This window comes from Crinia signifera, chromosome 6 (genome assembly GCF_055691185.1).
Source record: "Crinia signifera chromosome 6, ASM5569118v1, whole genome shotgun sequence".
Taxonomy (NCBI): domain Eukaryota; kingdom Metazoa; phylum Chordata; class Amphibia; order Anura; family Myobatrachidae; genus Crinia; species Crinia signifera.
The window spans coordinates 14,712,906-14,733,546 of record NC_139222.1 but is presented as its reverse complement, the minus strand read 5'-3'; the positions used below and the strand labels follow the sequence as shown (position 1 = coordinate 14,733,546).

The window sequence follows — 20,641 nt, the reverse complement described above, 5'->3', positions numbered from 1 at the left end:
GTGGGAGTCACACTATCGGGGTAATTGGACAGTGTGTACACCAGTCGTCCAATGTATGGTTACAATGATATTAGAGTCTATATATCATCCTATACATTATCATGTATATTAAGAGCACACGGTTTCGCCCAGCATAAAATATTTAGGACCGAGGATACAATGTTCCAATTATACCATATGTGACCTTGTTTAGGGTAGGGAATATTTAAGATTATCCGCCGCTTTTTACTGTTCGGCTTACACCCTCCTCAAAACAAAGTTTCCTGTTTATATCGGTCTCTGATTTCAACACTGTGCGTGAGTTAAGGGATATTTAAATATCAGCTACTTCTTAATTTATGAGCTGTTACCCCACTCCCACAGTGTTTGGAGGTGTTTGGATAGTGTCCCACCTTCAAATAGACTCTTATTGTGTTTAAAGCAGAAATTGCTGTTGAGCTAAGGGAAATAGATCTCAGCCTTATATATATAAGCTTTTACCCCACTCTAAACAGCTTCCTATTGTTTTATGGTTGCTCTTAATATTGGACGGTGTGTATGGAGGGCACCAATCTTCCAATCTCTGCTTTATTCAAAATTCAGAGATTCCTAGGTACAAGAACAGGTGCTTATATAATATTGGTGGCTTTATACATCAGTATGTTGTTTTTCAGAGTTTGACAAGTTATAACCACTTTATTATTGTAAGGCTATTAGTCCCGCATATAACATCTTTAGAGACTGCCGCAATTTATTTTGTGGCACCAGTCAGAAAAAGTTTCTCTTTTTTTATATTTTTTATTCTTTACCCTCTTAGTGCATTTCCCACATATTTCATATTTATTCCATTACATAGATGGAGGCTGTTAAGGGATAGAATAACGGCTTAGCCAAATATTTATGGGCTGCCTGAGATGGGGTTTAGTTAGATGTATATAGTAGCCGCTAATTAGTGCCGGCTTTCACCCCCGCAAAGCCCTAATGCTGTTGCTGTGCTATCCGCTATAGTGTCCCTGTCCGTTAAAACGGACATACAGCGGCTGTTAGAGTCCGCACTGAAGATATAGTGAGGCGGCTGTACTGATAGCTGTTCGCCCGTTATCACGATGTGAGCGGCTTGTGTTGAAGCAGCAGCCGGCTATCTGTTACAAGCTGTGCTTGTAATCGGCTGCGCTCCCACTTGCTGCCTGACCGTTTACCTCCACATATAATTTTTACCACATTGCTACAAACATTATTATACATTTTAACACTTATTTAGGAACATATTAGACAGAGGAGCTGCGGCCACTCGCTGCCAACGGCCGTTTCACCTAAGCTTCCTCAAGAATGCCTTGAGGAAGCTTAGGTGAAACGGCCGTTGGCAGCGAGTGGCCGCAGCTCCTCTGTCTAATATGTTCCTAATAAGTGTTAAAATGTATAATAATGTTTGTAGCAATGTGGTAAAAATTATTTGTGGAGGTAAACGGTCAGGCAGCAAGTGGGAGCGCAGCCGATTACAAGCACAGCTTGTAACAGATAGCCGGCTGCTGCTTCAACACAAGCCGCTCACATCGTGATAACGGGCGAACAGCTATCAGTACAGCCGCCTCACTATATCTTCAGTGCGGACTCTAACAGCCGCTGTATGTCCGTTTTAACGGACAGGGACACTATAGCGGATAGCACAGCAACAGCATTAGGGCTTTGCGGGGGTGAAAGCCGGCACTAATTAGCGGCTACTATATACATCTAACTAAACCCCATCTCAGGCAGCCCATAAATATTTGGCTAAGCCGTTATTCTATCCCTTAACAGCCTCCATCTATGTAATGGAATAAATATGAAATATGTGGGAAATGCACTAAGAGGGTAAAGAATAAAAAATATAAAAAAAGAGAAACTTTTTCTGACTGGTGCCACAAAATAAATTGCGGCAGTCTCTAAAGATGTTATATGCGGGACTAATAGCCTTACAATAATAAAGTGGTTATAACTTGTCAAACTCTGAAAAACAACATACTGATGTATAAAGCCACCAATATTATATAAGCACCTGTTCTTGTACCTAGGAATCTCTGAATTTTGAATAAAGCAGAGATTGGAAGATTGGTGCCCTCCATACACACCGTCCAATATTAAGAGCAACCATAAAACAATAGGAAGCTGTTTAGAGTGGGGTAAAAGCTTATATATATAAGGCTGAGATCTATTTCCCTTAGCTCAACAGCAATTTCTGCTTTAAACACAATAAGAGTCTATTTGAAGGTGGGACACTATCCAAACACCTCCAAACACTGTGGGAGTGGGGTAACAGCTCATAAATTAAGAAGTAGCTGATGTTTAAATATCCCTTAACTCACGCACAGTGTTGAAATCAGAGACCGATATAAACAGGAAACTTTGTTTTGAGGAGGGTGTAAGCCGAACAGTAAAAAGCGGCGGATAATCTTAAATATTCCCTACCCTAAACAAGGTCACATATGGTATAATTGGAACATTGTATCCTCGGTCCTAAATATTTTATGCTGGGCGAAACCGTGTGCTCTTAATATACATGATAATGTATAGGATGATATATAGACTCTAATATCATTGTAACCATACATTGGACGACTGGTGTACACACTGTCCAATTACCCCGATAGTGTGACTCCCACCCACACAGAAAGACTGACGTCTTCCCATAAAACTGCCCCATATTTACCCACAACCACATCATACAAGTGAAATATCACTTACAATCTAATGATATATCTGTGTTACGACGAACCTTGATAATACACTTTAAACCTTTCCCTTTTGTGGGAGGCATATTGAGCCCAAGTGACAGACATTGGAGAATTACAAGTACTGTCAGCCAATATTAGGAACGTACAGGGATATTATAAACCTGAAAATAAAAGATAGAGTCGAGCAGCGGCCACTACATTTTAATCTTATTTCTGCTCTTTATTTCTTTCTATTGTTTTAATATTTCACCGATTTTTAATGCAAAAATATTAAAAGTTATATTTTATGTAACATTAAAAGGACTTCCAGTGCACCTACATTATACTTTCTTTCTCTGTGTGTGTTGTGTAAAAAATGTAAACACCCCTGTACATTATTCCCCTTGTCACCCTGAATATATTGTTAGGTAAATGTGTTCCCCATTTATCCCGGATTGGACATAGCACACAATGGTTTATTCCCCTTTTATGTTTAATTATGTAATTCAATATATTAGAGTTATGAATTATTTGTATGTGTCTCCAGATATTGTGAAATGGGACAGTTTTATTTGACTGTCAAAGGGTGGACCGTGGAAGTACAAATTGCAGCTCTACACCAATAAGGTATTACGACTGCCCTCTGCGCAATTCCATGACACCATTTGCGTCTTATTAGCTTAAACGTAGCTACCAGGGTCGGAAACATTAATGGTTCATTTTTAAAGATATGTTCCCTTTTTTCTTTCTCTGTTTGCGTGAAACTCTCTGAATAAACTCCCAATGTTGTTTTATGTAATTTGTCACAATTGCTGTCAACAGTCGCAAAGGTCAGTATGGTGAAACAATCACTATACATGACCTTACTGATACCTAGTCTGTGTTATACAATGAATCACTGGGCCTTTATTCAGATCTGATCACAGTACAAATTTGTTCTCAAAATGGGCAAAACCATGTGCACTGCAGGTGGGGCAGATGTATTATGTACAGAATGAGTTAGATTTGTGAGTTATTTTGTTTCTGTGCAGGGTAAACACTGGCTGCTTTATATTTACACTGCAATATAGATTATGGTTTCAACACACCATACCCAAATTTAACTTTCTGCACATGTTACATCTGCCCCCCCCCTGCAGTGCACATGGTTTTGCCCATTTGGAGAACACATTTGTACTGCGATCAGATCTGAATAAGGGCCACTGTGCGTAGGAAACAAAGGGTATAATTCCAGCTGATACCGGTTCTCAGTTTCACCTAAACCTCAAGGACAAAGACTCAAGCATGGTCTGATGAGATTCCCATTTACCGGAAGATGTCCCCGTGAAGCTGAGAGCCAATGAAGAGTTGCCCAAGCCCCTTTCTTGTACCCAATGATCATCCAGTCTGACCCCACACCCCTTTGCTTTAAAAGCCTAAGCCGGGGATCCCGGAGTTAAATATATGTGATCTAGCCAGAACGCATATCCCAAGAGCTTGGGGGGGATTCTTATCCGGTCGTGGTATCTGCTTCCTCTTGACGGTAATTGATATTCCTTATTCGTGCTAGTTTTATGTGTTAACTGTGCCTGCATTTTTATACTTCTTGTAATACCGTATTTTCTTGTATAAGCTGTATCGCACCCTTTTATAGTTTATATTGTGTGTCTTCCTTTAATCACCTGCGTCCACTTTGGACTTAAATATATATAGACACGGGGTCAGAGCCGTGATCTTATTATAACCAGTGTGTGATTGCATTATTTCTTTACAAGTATAACAGCATCTCAGACGCAGCGTCAGCATTGACCTTTGCCAATTAATCTACCTTATAGTTATTGCATCGCTGGTGTATTACTGTCCATATTGATATACAATTCCTGTGAAAGCTCCGTGTGAGTCTCAATCGCACATGCGTCCTAGTTGCACGTGGTTGGAGTGAGCGGGGCCGTAATTGCTATATCGTGTAAGGTATAGGGTTGCTAAGGGTAACCGAGTGATTGGTATAGAAGGTAACGCCTACAGTGTAATTACCACATTATCCACTGGATTATTAAAGTACCGTTTTTAATATCAGTCAAAAACAGCCATAGTCAAAATCGCACCTTAACAAAAGTCTCTTCTACCTTTTTAGGTTTTGTATTTTGCCTCATGTCTAAAAAGAACTTTCTTCTGTATAAAACATTTTCCACATTCACAACTGGAATATGGTTTCTCATATGTGACTTTTCTGATGATGTACGGAAAACATTTTCTATTTTTTTCTAATGATACATTTATTGGGGTTTCAGACATTACAAATAAGTAAACACAATCAAGTCACAGAGACAAATATGACATCAAGAAATAAAACCCAAAAAATCATGCAATACAATAAGTTCAAACTTATGGCGGTGCCAACAAAAAAAAAGGTGGTGCATCATAAGGGTTGCAAAACAGACTAATTTAAGTACTGTATAGAAACCACCATAATAGAAGAATTTGTAATAAGCTTAAAATGAGGTATAAAGGAGGTATCATAGAAGGAAAAGGGGGAGGGGTGCTATCTCTTCATGTTAGTGTCACACCACTTCCAACAAAGGCATCAAACACGTAAACAATGTCTAAACAAAAGTGTCATAGAATTCTTAACATGTGGCGTCCAAGTCAATTCGTGTTCTGTAGAAGTTGAGTTGCTTCTAGAGGTCCCCACCTCTTCTGGAAAGTTGATGGAGCCAAGGAACAGCGTAGCGCATATTTGTCATAGGCCATGGTTCGTAACAAAAATTGCAATAGCGCGGTAAGGGATGAAGAGTGTTTCAAAATCAATTTTCTTGCAGCAATCACCAATATCGTCAGAAAAGGGATAAGGTACATAGGTTCCACACATCAAAATTTGCAAACAACAATGGGTAAGGTGTTGGGAGACATGTACATGAGATGTTGAAGAAACATAATAAACAACCTTATTCCTTATTGTGTCCAAAGGTCCACATATTGTGGTAGAATGTGGCCAGGAAAAAGCCACATTTTGGGCATCTTCCAGATTCCTCTGAGACAAAGTATCGTCTCTGAACCTGGGATACATAGGGGCCATATTCAAGGCGGCCGGTGAGGGGGTTAAATGTCGAGGATCATTGAAAACAATCGACCCTCACCATTTAACCCCCGCCGTCTCCACCTTGCTCCAAAAACCGAGCGAGGTGGAAATGGCGTGTGCATGGAGACAGTTGAATACCCGCGAGCTGTGAAGGCGAGCAATCAGCAATGAATACGGCCCATAGGCTCAATATAAAGTTTTGAAGTGTGTTTCTTGCAACAACGAGGATCTTAATACCCGTAGTGTCCTGTTATAATGTTGAAAGAGTTTCATGTGTGAGCAATAAAGGAAGTCAGTCACCCATTGGCCCTGTGTCTGTGACCATATTTCTGTGGGGATGCAGCAATTCATTGTACACCAGTTTTGTTTTAAATTCATGCACAGGGAACTTATGTACAGTATAATAGAATGTAAAGGGTCTGCAGGGGATTGGATAAGGGAGGGGGCTGGGAGGGACACAATATAATGAAATAATTGCATCACTGGGAACATACTTTGACTGGACAAACCAAAGTTGAACTGGATTTGTTGAAAGAACATTAGAGTTCCACCAGGGCCAAACACTTAATAGATCGCTCTAAGGCCTTTTATGGTAAAGACACCAGTCTTGGATATCCAATAATCGTGGTGAGGTGAGCTTAATGGAATCATAAAATTCCCGTCTTGTTTCTGGGAGCCCAATGAGACGCACATTATTGCATATAAACTATTTCCAAAGTCTCTAACCATCGGGGAGATGCTCACCGGGCCCTATTTAATGCTGTCTTCCTCTACAGCATTGAGCAGGGTATCTCGGCAGAACAAGCCCGACATCACAAGCTGTCGAGCTCGTTCTGCGGGGAAGTGACGAGCTGCTGGCTGCAGCTCGCGGCCACGCCCACCTTCTCGCTCCCCGGCAGACGGACATTGAATCCCGCCTGCATGTTCTCGGTCGAGCTGACCAAGAACTAGACTGGGTCACGATGGTCGAGCAAGCTCGACTGCCGTGACACTCACATTGAATACCACCCTTAGTATGCCTTTTAGTAACCAGTTTCATCTCAGTCACTTCAGCAAACGTCTCACTCACCCTATGTTCGCCTCCACGTTGCTGCAGTTGTGCCTTTTATTGACCTCAGCAATGTTTTTTAAGGAGGGGACTGATGGTTGCCCTCACTGCTATGATTAAATAACCATAAGTGAAAGGGGTAGTAGGGCCAGGTAATGGTCTTGTGGATGGATCAGAAGTGGGGGAGGCAGGTTGCTTGTCAGGTACCTGATAGTCCCTTTGGAGAAGATCATCTTCTGAGGCAGGTAGGCTGTGAGATGAGACATTGGCTGTGGTGCTTGGCACCATCTTGGCGTCACGGTCATGTTCCTCACAGTCCGGCTGTGTGCGGCTCCTGGCATAGCCACAAAGTACTTGGTAGCGGCAGTCAGGGTGAGTGGTGACAGGAGGTGTAAAGTCTTGTAAAAGGTGAATGGGGCAGATGTAGGAGTGCCATGCATGAGGCCATTGGAACCAGAAGAACAGGAATGGGTTATCACCTGTGTCTCTTCTCTGATGTGTAATGAGTTGTGATTTCTGTGAAAAGCACTTTTCACACTCAGAGGGGTATGCAATCCCGGATCACAGCTGTCTATCCCTCCCGACAGCTGTGATCCTGGCTAGTTTCAGGCAGGATTCAATGTCACGCCTGCTGGTTGGCGAAAAGGGGGCGTGTCCTCGAAATCTGCGGTGGATTGTCGATCTACGGCCGGGATCGTGATAATCCACGGCCGTTATCGGCAGATCAGGCACGACAGCTTTCAAAGTCGGGCTCGTTCTGCTGTGATCGCTTTTCAATGCTGTCGAAAAAAAACGGTATAGCGGTGGAGGATTGCATATAAAGGTTTTCTCACCTGTGACTTTTCTGATGTGTAATAAGTTGGTATTTCCATGAAAAACATTTCCCACACTCAGAACATTTAAAATGTTTCTCGCCTGTGTGATTTCTCTGATGTATAACAAGATTTGATTTCTGTTTAAAACATTTCCCACACTCAGAGCATGAGAATGGTTTCTCACCTGTGTGACGTCTCTGATGAATAATAAGACAGAATTTATGTTTAAAGCATTTCCCACACTCAGAACATGGGAATGGTTTTTCACCGGTGTGAGTTCTCATATGTTTAACAAGATTTGATTTCTCTGTAAAACATTTTCCACACTCAGAACATGGAAATGGTTTCTCACCTGTGTGACTTCTCTGATGATTAACAAGAGCTGATTTGGAAGAAAAACATTTCCCACACTCAGAACATGGAAATAGTTCCTCGCCTGTGTGACTTCTCTGATGTATAATGAGATGTGATTTCTGTTTAAAACATCTCCCACACTCAGAACATAGAAATGGTTTCTCACCTGTGTGAATTCTCTGATGAATAACCAGACATAATTTCTGTTTAAACCATTTTCCACACTCAGAACATAGGAATGGTTTCTCATCTGTGTGAGTTCTCTGGTGTTTAACAAGAATTACTTTCTGTTTAAAACATTTTCCACACTCAGAACATGGAAATAGTTCCTCGCCTGTGTGACTTTTCTGATGTGTATTGAGTTGTGATTTCTGTTTAAAACATTTTCCACACTCAGAACATGGAAATGGTTTCTCACCTGTGTGACTTCTCTGATGAATAACAAGACCTAATTTCTGTTTAAACCATTTTCCACACACAGAACATGGAAATGGTTTCTCACCTGTGTGACTTCTCTGATGAATAATAAGAACTGATTTGTAAGAAAACCATTTCCCACACTCAGAACATGAAAATAGTTCTTTGCCTGTGTGACTTTTCTGATGTATATTGAGATGTGATTTCCGTGTAAAACATTTCCCACACTCAGAACATGGAAATTGTTTCTCACCTGTGTGACTTCTCTGATGAATAACAAGACCTAATTTCTGTTTAAACCATTTTCCACACTCAAAACATAGGAATGGTTTCTCACCTGTGTGACTTCTCTGATGAATAACAAGAGCTGATTTGTAAGAAAAACATTTCCCACACTCAGAACATAGAAATGGTTTCTCACCTCTGTGACGTCTCTGATGCATAATAAGCTTTGATTTCTGTTTAAAACATTTTTCACACTCAGAACATGGAAATGTTTTCTCATCTGTGTGACTTCTCTGATGAATAGCAAGATCTGATTTACAAATAAAACATTTTCCACACTCAGAACATGGAAATGGTTTCTCACCTGTGTGCCGTCTCTGATGTATATTAAGAGCTGATGTCTGTGTAAAACATTTTCCGCACTCAGGACATGGGAATGGTTTCTCACCTGTGTGACTTCTCTGATGTCTAATAAGATATGATTTACGTTTAAAACATTTCCCACACTCAGAACATGGAAAGCCTGTATCAGCTGTATGACCTGTACTATGTGTAACAATCGCAGAGTTATTTAGAGTAGAGTCCCCTTGAGATGAAGGATCAGATGATGAATTTGCATTATGAAGCACTGGATGTATATCTGAGATAATGGTGTTTTCTCCTGGAGAATCTCGTATGATGTTATCTTCTACTTTAATGTCTGAAAACAAAATTTGATCTCCCATCACGATATGCTTCCATCTGTCTTCATCTGCCGAGACTGAAATAAATTGTATGGAAATAAAACTTACACTGAGGAGCAGATTGTCATTGTATCAGTCATTTCTAAACACTTCATTACAATTCTAAATGTACTTACAGGAAATCTGACTGTTGGCGAAAAGAGAAAATAAATCACCTAGAACAGACCCGCCTTAATAATGCACAATGCAACCACCCAGTCACTGACATCACCAACAGAACAGCAGCCATTGGCCAGTAACATTTCCCTGCCATTGTCACAGGACTGGAAGCCTCGTTATCAGTGATGTCCAACCCCAATGTCCACCCAAACACTGACCTGCACCCATGGTAAATCCTAATTAAATGCAGGGAAGACTTCATGTACCTATAATCATCTACACTTCAAAATCAAACTTGTTTTGCCGTGTAAAGGATTGCCGCTTTAAAAAACAAATATGGAGATTTCTTACCAAATCTCTCACTTTCTGGATCTCTCATCCCATTACATTTCACCCATAGTGTCCCCAATCTATGTTATAGACAAGACCAGGATTCATTCTCATCTTTAAAGTTTGTTGATCTGTTGACTTAAATATGTGTACATATGGATGGGATTTGGAGAATGGTATTTAAAGTTACAGAAGTTTAAATCTAATCACCTCCCCCTGTGACCCCGGGACTGTGCGGCCAAAATGGTCACCACCTGAGGCAGACACATGGAAACGCTAAAAACTAGTAAACATGTGGACACAGGACCAGGTAGCGGCACAACAGACCTCTTCTGTAGGAAGCTCTGCACTGCCCAGTAGAATGTGTAGACACCCAATCAGGAGCCAGTCACCCTGCACTAAAATAGTCTCAAGAGATGGTGAAGTAGATTCAATGCACAATGGTCTACTTTGTAGCCAGCAATGATACCGTGCTGCGGACAGAACAGAAGAAGAAGACCTGTCCAAGTAAATCCACAGAACTCAGACTACGTCTAGTAGAGCCAGATCATCTCAGGAAAAGGCCAAAGGAGGAAAAGCCAGAAAGACAAGTTCCTGGTTTAAGTGAAAAGCCGAACTTAGGACCAGAGCAGGAAACTGCTCTATGGTCATGGAAAACGAGAAAAGGCAGCTTGCAAGAGAAAACCCCTAAGTCAACAACACGTGTGATAGGGCAATAGCCATAAGGGAGACCAGTGTCCAACCAATAAAGGTTCTTCTGAATTTACAAGTGTCAAAAGGAATCTGTTTATGAATAGATAGGACCAGAGAAAGATCCCATGGCGCCACCGGCAGACGATACAGTGGTTGAACACGCACCCCACTCTGTAAAAAAGGTTCAGCCCTTTGGAAGAAGGGACAGACATCTTCGGTACAAAACTGATAGGGCCAAAATGTGTAGTTTTGGAGTTCGTGGCCCCTTATAGCATTTCCCTGCCTCTGGTGCCCGAGCTAACCTCCCAGGACAGTGCCAGTGTCATACCTGTCCTCCGATCCGGGGCTGTAGGTGCTGCGGAGCCGGGAGGGGGAGAAATCCCTCTGCGGGTTGCGGCCCTGTCCCCTCCTGAAGCCGCGGCCTCAAGTGACGGGGAGACCCGGCGGTGGAGCTCCATACCCCCCCGCGCGACGGAACGAGGCTACCGGAGCCTCCAGACGAGCGGCCCCCGCCGTGGGAGGTAGGCTGTGGGCACCCCTGCCTCCCCCTGTTACCACCAGCACGATCGCGCCGCTCAGAGGCACCAGCGGAGGAGACTTTACACAGAGTCTCCCTCTGCTGTATGCTGCGGCGGCCATCTTGGATCCGCATCTAATAAGTGCCAGCATCAGTGAGCTGCTACCCCTGTCGCTGCACCGATAGACTAGCTGCTCTGTCTCAAGCACCTGCCTAGGCTGAGGAGGAGAGATAATTACAAGTATCTCCATCCATCAATACAGCATCACATACATTGTGCAATAAATAGGAAGGTGTGAGCTGCTGCACAACAAGCACAAGGACCAACAGGTCACAACACACTGCCTAGTGTACCCCCCAGCCATTCAATAAGAGGGGCTGGGCATCTCACCCACAGCAGCCAAGTTACATATACACATTATCTGCTGCCCATAACCCCCTTCCCCAGCTACATTGGCCTGGGGGGACCCTGAGGACCAAGCTATAGGGGCCAGATACCCTGATGTAAGCTCTGGGACATTAAAGGAGAGCTCAAATCACTAAGCATGCACATCAATCCAGATGTGTCTAAGCCACACTCTGACATGTGATGTCGTGACCGGGCCTCGTTGAGGGGACTATGTGCTAAGCTGCCTACTACATACTGCGTCGCCCGAGACGCACCACCGATGGACACACCACATTCGCGATCACATGACTAAACGCCGCCGCTCTCGATCATTGGTGTCCACCTCTGCTAAATCATCTCAAGTGGCCGCATTCCACTCCCTGTTTGGCACCCCTGCATCTGAATCGGCCTCTTCAGCCCCGCCACCCCCCTCTCATCTTGCTGAAAACATAAAAGGCCCCATGGCGGCGAACTCCCCTTCTCAAAAGTCAAAAGCCGCTGGAGGGGCTCCAGACATGACGGCCATCCTTGCCAAATTGCAGTCATTGCCGACACGCCAGGAAATGCAGCAAGACCTACTGACCACGGAAAAGAGGCTAGAAGAGTCCATGCAAACCCACATCTCCGCTATCAAAACCGATATCAAACAGATTGCGAACAGAGTGGTTATGTTGGAAGAACAAAGTGAAGAGGTGGACTCGAAATTCTCCGACCTCCATGATCTGGTCTCACGCCAATCCCGCTCATTAGTGGAAATGAGCCGCAGGCTTGATGATATGGACAATCGGGGGAGAAGGAACAATAAGAGGCCTCCCTGAGGATGTTGCACCCCAATCCATAGAACCTGCTCTCACTAAAGTGTTTAATGGTCTTCTAGGATCTGATCCTAACTACCAGATACTATTCGATAGAGCACACAGGGCCTTACAACCAAAAGGAACCCCGACAGAAAAACCACGTGACGTGATCTGCAGGCTACATTATTTTCAAGAAAAGGAGGAGATTCTTAGAGTGGCTAGACGCAACCCAGACGTGGACTTCGAGGGCCACAAGCTCCAAATCTTCCAGGACCTATCATGGTCTACCTTACAACAAAGACGCCTGCTCCGGCCTCTCACAGATGAACTTAAAAGACGGGAGATCAAATTCCGCTGGGGCTTTCCAATAAGTATCCAGGTGAATCACAAAGGATCGCTACTATCCCTCCATGACCCAGCAGATATTGAAGACTTCTGCAGAGCATTGGGAATACCTCCTCCGACTCCACCCAACTGGCTGGACCCCTCTGAACTTTCCGTTCCGCCCCTGCCCCGCAGAGAGCGATGGAAGACTGTTCAAGGTTCCGACAAGAGACAACGGGCAACCACCTCTGGTGGCCCAGCCTCTGGAGGGGAGGGTCAACATCGACACCAACAGCCGAAGCGACCAGTTACCGCTACTCCTGACACGTGAATATTAGATATTTTGCCTCTTTATTACAGTAGTCATGTGTAACACACTGTTTCTTTACGTTAGTAGTCGCCTCTCTTAAGACAACCCCAGTTAAAGTTAGAATCAAATGGTCCTGGAATATGTTTGTTTGTTAAAAAGGTACCACCTCATAGTGCCCGAACTCTTAATGTCTCAGGTGAGTGCAGTTTAGCACCACTTTACTACTGCCTATTTATATGTTTGAAAGGTAGCTTACTCTGGTCCCCTTCTACCCCCACTGCTCTGCTGTAAAATTGTAGACTATGGGCCTTTTCAGGTTCCCCGGGTCTATAGACGCAGAGACTACCTGTTTCATTAACAATACGTATTTTCAACATTATATGTTATGTACCCCCTCCCTCATCCCTCTTCCCACATGTGTTCACCCTGCTTCCCCCTCCCCCCACCTGTACCTAATCAGCAGGATGCGGCACTATAAGATGTTACTGACTCTACTATTAATGAATGGCTAATCTAAAAGTGATCTCCCTTAACGTGAAAGGCCTTAACATACCAGAGAAGAGATCTAAGATTCTTCACATGATGCACACAGACAGGGCAGATGTAGTCTTCCTACAGGAGACCCATTTTAGAAAGGGTTCAGCTCCGAGATTGTCCTCCAAACACTTTCCAGTGGGTTATTTCAACGACTTCTCAGAGACCAAATCCAAGGGAGTAGCAATTCTATTCGCTAAAAATGTTAGTTTGTCCGCAGTAGTAGAGACCCCGATAGGCGACGGTAGAGGGTTGATGGTTAAGGTGACCATTGCTCATCAGACATTTACATTTGTTAACCTATACCTTCCCAATAAAGGCCAAATTCGCTTCCTCAGAGAAGCTCTAGAGCAGATAGAAGATGGCCTGGAGGGGGTGTTAGTGGTGGGAGGTGACTTTAATTGGGTCATAGAACCAGAAATGGACACCACAGGCACACCTAATAGAGCCTCACTAAGGGACACTAGAAGATTCAAAGCCCTGTTACATGACTTCCAGCTGATAGATACTTGGCGGTTAGCCCACCCCACTGAAAGGGACTACACTTTTTATTCACACCCACATAACTCTTACTCCCGTATAGATTATCTCTGCGTTGACCATAAATCCCTTGACCTCGTAGTCGAAGCCTCAATAGGACAGATAGCGAGCTCGGATCACTCCCCTGTGGTTCTTAGCCTATCCCTTGACCACCCACCCATTCGCTTGTCGGACCCAGATAGCAGAAACCATTGATGATTACATAACCCACAATAATATAGATGATATGTCACCAGTATCTTTATGGGAAGCACACAAGTGCGTAATTAGGGGCAAATGCATCCAACTAGGCTCCCGTTTGAAAAGGAAAAAGACAGAATGCAGGGAGGCCCTACTTGACAAAATTAAGAACTTGGAATTAATACACAAATCCTCCCTGACCCCTGAAATCTTAGTGGAACTACAGGAGGCAAGGTCTGCTCTAAACAGCCTACTCAACGAAGGCACCCGTAGAGCGTTCCGATGCTGCCGCCATAAATATCATAGATGGGGAAATAAGCCTGGTAAGCTACTTGCCAGAGCCCTAAGGGCCCAAAGATCCCAGACCTATATCAAAGAGATGAAGGATCCGGCTGGTATCCTACATGCATCCGATACCAAAATGGCGGAAATTTTCCACGGCTATTACACGTCCCTTTATAACCTGACATCAAGCAACCCCTCCTGTGACCCCTTAACCCATGAACACGAGGTGAAGAAATACTTAGAGGAGATACATTTCCCCATCCTCCCTACGGATATTACATCCGCACTAAACGACCCTTTCACAGAGCCAGAATTACTAAATGTATTGAAGACATCCCCATCTGGCAAAAGCCCGGGGCCGGATGGCTTCACGGTAACATACTACAAGGCATTCCAGGATAAACTCCTACCTCTCCTGCTACACGCCTGAAATGCTCTCAGGCCTCCCCATTCTCCCCACAATCCCTGGGTGCCCATATAACTGTCCTCCCAAAAGATGGCAAAGACCCGACCCTACCATCCAGCTATCGACCCATATCACTGTTAAATGTGGACGTCAAATTATATGCAAAACTATTATCCAATCGGCTGGCCCCCTTGATGCCAAAGGTGATTCACCCAGACCAGGTAGGCTTTGTCCGGGGGAGAGAGGCGAGGGACAACACTATCAGAGTCATCGACCTGATTGCACACGCCCAGTTAACCAAGACCCCTACTATGCTCCTCTCCACGGATGCAGAAAAAGCGTTTGACCGAGTAGACTGGGTATTCATGGAGGCAATCCTACGACGCATGGGCATAGGCGACATGTTTTTACAAAAGATTCTTGCACTATACCGGGCACCTTCCGCACAGGTGAGAGTCAATGGCCTGCTGTCTGGTCCGATAACCATATCAAATGGCACCAAACAGGGGTGCCCGCTGTCCCCTCTAATATTCGTACTATGTATGGAAGCTCTGGCTAGAGCCATTAGGTCGAACCCTGACATCGATGGGCTGACAGTGGGCAATACTAATCATAGACTAGCATTGTTCGCTGACGATCTCCTAGCGGTGATCACAAACCCCACAGTCTCTCTACCCAACCTTATGAAAGAATTCTCGCGCTTTGGCTCACTTACAAACTTCAAGATAAATTATACCAAGTCCATGGCCTTGAATGTCTCTCTCCCCGCCACCCTAGCCTCCTCACTAAGACCCACATTCCCCTTTTCATGGCACCCGACACACATTAAGTACCTAGGCATATCCATCCCCTCCTCACTGCAAAATACTGTAACTCTTAACCACATCCCCTTACTACAGAACTTGTGGAGAGAAATGGTGCAATGGTCGACGCAGAAGTTCTCTTGGCTAGGCCGAATAAATATAGTTAAAATGAACATATTACCTAGGCTCTTATATTTATTCCAGACCATCCCCTTAAAACTCCCGCCGCAGTTCCTAGTAGAAGCCCAAAGAGCGATCAGCAGCTTCGTATGGGGGGGCAAGAAACCCAGATTTAAACATAGCTACCTGTTTCGTAGGAGATCCCAGGGAGGCCAACAACTCCCAATGATTTCAGCATACCACCAAGTCACGGCCCTTCACAGAATTTTAGACTGGACACGGGCGTAAACGTCCGGGAAACAATGGGTTGACCTGGAGGGTCACTCCTCGGGACTATGCCTACAAACCGCCCCATGGCTCCCGAGCGTTGCACGTTCCACACATCCAACGGTGGGACCCACATTGACGCTGTGGAGAACTATGAGATATAAATTAGGTCTCTCCTCGAAAGATTCCCTACTACTCCCCTTTCTAAATAACCCAGAATTCACACCAGGAAGAACTGGGGCCATAGCCACTAGATGGCGAACGGCTGGGCTGACCAGAATAGCGAATCTAGTGTCAATGGGACATCTCACATCCTTCAGCGAGCTTAGAGCAGCTAACAAATTACCTGCATCAGATCACTGGTTTCTCAACAATCTATAAGATTGTCCTTCACAGTCATACCAGTGAAGCTCCCTCATTTTATGCGGCATGGGACTCTGACCTCTCCCCCCGGGGGATAACAATAAATTGGTCCAAACACTGCAAGACCATGGCCCGCTGCTCCACGAGTTTGGAGGTGGTGGAAACGCAGTTTAAGCTATTCACCAGGTGGTATCGTTGCCCACCTCTACTGCATAAGATCTTCCCCTCAGTCTCCCCCCTTTGCTGGCGCTGTGATAACGACAGGGGTACACTAATACACATTTGGTGGGATTGCCCTCGGATTGCGGTCTTCTGGTCCAAGGTCATCCAACTTTCCTCAGAAATACTAGGGTTTCCGGCCCCCGACAACATTGATTTCTGGTTGCTATCCCACAGCACCACTCCTATAGCAAAATACAAACGATCCCTACTTAAACACCTTAAAAATGCAGCGAGAGCAATAGTGCCAGTTCATTGGAGGTCTGCAGACCCCCCCGGGGATTTGGGAATGGTTTCAGAGGATAGAATTCTATAGGTCCATGGAAGACATATATTATTCAGCACTGGAAAAGTATTCCGACTATCAAGCCACCTGGTTAGCCTGGATTAATTTTAAATCCTCAGACACATATAGAAGCTATATACCCCGGGACCAAGCAGCGCCCTAACAAAGTGCGTAACTCGGCCGCACAATCCAAAGTAGCTGAAAACCCCAGACATAACTAACATATTTGCATATTCGTAAGATTATATCCCTTCCTGCTTACCCCCCCCCCCCTAACCTTTCCTCTCTCTCATACCCCCTCTGTCACATATGTACCAGCGTTCCTGATGATACAACACAAGGAGCTTCCCACTATCCAGCACAATTTCTTCGTATTAGTTAGAAGAATTCAGAGAAGGTGTTTTTCAGTTCCACTACCAATTTTATTGTTTGTTAGAGATGCATTACATCACTCTTATGCGCTGTTATACTGTTTGAATGTAAGATGCCACGCCTTGCTATTTGTATGTATCAAGATGTCAAAATGATGTGTACTGTCTTTAATTCCCTTGAAAAATTTAAATAAAGAATATATAAAAAAAAAAAAAAAGTGTAGTTTTAAAGAATGAATGTTTTAAACCAGCGCCCAAACCTCCCTGAAGAAAGGCCAAAAACCGAGACCCGAAACTTGGATGTATGAACCGGTCTCTGTGCAGACCACAAGATGTAGATCTTCCATACTTTGGTTGGTAATTGGGCAATGTAACCAGTTACCAGGCTTGTAGCATAGTTATATGTAGACATTAAATTCGTAGAGGAAAAAGAAGTGGACAGAGATATTTCGGGTGCACTCTGGAAATGATACGGTGTAACTTGTTCTACTGATTATATCGTATATTAAAATGTGACCTTTATTTGGAGAATTTTTTTTTTTATAACGATGTAAGTTAAACATCATGAAAAGATAAAGAAGGTGCAAAAAAGTTTAGAAATTGTAGATAAAATTGTGATTAAAGTGTTTTAATGTCTATACTTTATGCTGCGTGTAATAATTGTGAGATCCTGTTATACACCCCTCTGGGTGCTTTGTTTGTTATCCTATTTTCTTCTCCGTCCGTATTGCATCAGCCTCATGTATATTTATCTTTTGGAGAAATAAAAGATCTATTTTTGTTCATCCTTCACTGTTCTGGGTTATTTACCTGTTGTTACTTATACTTTTGTGTCACTTTGTTACAGTTTCATAACAGGGACTGTTCGCTTTCTCCAACTGCTCCCTATGGGGTCCTGTATTTATATAATGATACAGATTGGGGTGGAACCTAATCCCACACTACCCAAATCTGCATGGCTACCCCCAACTGTGACCTACCTAACCCCAAAACACCCAACCCACCCCCACCCTGCATGTCTATCCCCAACTGTGCCATACCTAATCCCAAACCACCCAACCCTCCCCCACCCTGCATGTCTATCCCCAACTGTGACATACCTAATCCCAAACCACCCAACCCTCCCCCACCCTGCATGTCTATCCCCAACTGTGCCATACCTAATCCCAAACCACCCAACCCTCCCCCAGCCTGCATGTCTATCCCCAACTGTGACATACCTAATCCCAAACCACCCAACCCTCCCCCACCCTGCATATCTATCCCCAACTGTGACATACCTAATCCCAAACCACCCAACCATCCCCCACAACTGTGACATACCTAATCCCAAACCACCCAACCCTCCCCCACCCTGCATGTCTATCCCCCACTGTGACATACCTAATCCCAAACCACCCAACACTCCCCCATCCTGCATGTTTACCACAACTGTGACATACCTAATCCCAAACCACCCAACCCTCCCCCACCCTGCATGTCTACCCCCAACTGTGACATACCGAATCCCAAAACACCCAACTGACCCCCACCCTGCATGTCTATCCCCAACTGTGCCATACCTAATCCCAAACCACCCAACCCTCCATGGCTACCCCCAACTGTGACATACCTAATCCCAAACCACCCAACCCTCCCCCACCCTGCATGTCTATCCCCAACTGTGACATACCTAATCCCAAACCACCCAACCCTCCCCCACCCTGCATGTCTATCCCCAACTGTGACATACCTAATCCCAAACCACCCAACCCTACCCCACCCTGCGTGTCTATCCCCAACTGTGACATACCTAATCCCAAACCACCCCACCCTCCCCCACCCTGCATGTCTATCCCCAACTGTGACATACCTAATCCCAAACCACCCCACCCTGCATGTCTATCCCCAACAGTGACATACCTAATCCCAAACCACCCAACCCTCCCCCACCCTGCATGTCTATCCCCAACTGTGACATACCTAATCCCAAACCACCCAACCCTCCCCCACCCTGCATCTCTATCCCCAACTGTGACATACCTAATCCCAAACCACCCAACCCTCCCCCACCCTGCATGTCTATCCCCAACTGTGACATACCTAATCCCAAACCACCCAACACTTCCCCACCCTGCATGTCTATCCCCCACTGTGACATACCTAATCCCAAACCACCCAACCCTCCCCCACCCTGCATGTCTATCCCCAACTGTGACATACCTAATCCCAAACCACCCAACACTCCCCCACCCTGCATGTCTATCCCCCACTGTGACATACCTAATCCCAAACCACCCAACCCTCCCACCACCCTGCATGTCTATCCCCAACTGTGACATACCTAATCCCAAACCACCCAACCCTCCCCCACCCTGCATGTCTATCCCCAACTGTGACATACCTAATCTCAAACCACCCAACCCTCCCCAGCCTGCATGTCTATCCCCAACTGTGACATACCTAATCCCAAACCACCCAACCCTCCCCCACCCTGCATGTCTATCCCCAACTGTGATATACCTAATCCCAAACCACCCAACCCTCCCCCACCCTGCATGTCTACCACAACTGTGACATACCTTATCCCAAACCACCCAACCCTCCCCCGCCCTGCATGTCTATCCCCAACTGTGACATACCTAATCCCAAACCTCCCCCACCCTGCACGTCTATCCCTAACTGTGACATACCTAATCCCAAACCACTCAACCCTCCCCCACCCTGCATGTCTATCCCCAACTGTGAAAAACCTAATCCCAAACCACCCAACCCTCCCCCACCCTGCATGTCTATCCCCAACTGTGACATACCTAATCCCAAATCACCCAACCTTCCCCACCCTGCATGTCTATCCCCAACTGTGACATACCTAATCCCAAACCACCCAACCCTCCCCCACCCTGCATGTCTATCCCCAACTGTGACATACCTAATCCCAAATCACCCAACCATCCCCCACAACTGTGACATACCTAATCCCAAACCACCCAACCCTCCCCCACCCTGCATGTCTATCCCCTACTGTGACATACCTAATCCCAAACCACCCAACACTCCCCCATCCTGCATGTTTACCACAACTGTGACATACCTAATCCCAAACCACCCAACCCTCCCCCACCCTGCATGTCTACCCCCAACTGTGACATACCGAATCCCAAAACACCCAACCGACCCCCACCCTGCATGTCTATCCCCAACTGTGCCATACCTAATCCCAAACCACCCAACCCTCCATGGCTACCCCCAACTGTGACATACCTAATCCCAAACCACCCAACCCTCCCCCACCCTGCATGTCTATCCCCAACTGTGACATACCTAATCCCAAACCACCCAACCCTCCCCCACCCTGCATGTCTATCCCCAACTGTGACATACCTAATCCCAAACCACCCAACCCTCCCCCACCCTGCGTGTCTATCCCCAACTGTGACATACCTAATCCCAAACCACCCAACACTCCCCCATCCTGCATGTTTACCACAACTGTGACAT

The 20,641-nt window shown here is 45.1% G+C and overlaps 1 protein-coding gene across 1 annotated transcript in view; it reads right to left on the bottom strand.

Annotated features, from left to right (window-relative positions):
• Window positions 1–4,615: 4,615 nt before the first annotated feature.
• LOC146010037 (uncharacterized) overlaps window positions 4,616–20,641 on the bottom strand; it is a 34,273-nt gene continuing 18,247 nt past the window's right edge. The window contains exon 5 of the mRNA XM_083150866.1: window positions 4,616–9,346. Coding sequence (XP_083006992.1) covers window positions 7,605–9,346 — 1,742 coding nt within the window. The 3' untranslated portion in view covers window positions 4,616–7,604. The remainder of the gene's footprint in view (window positions 9,347–20,641) is intronic.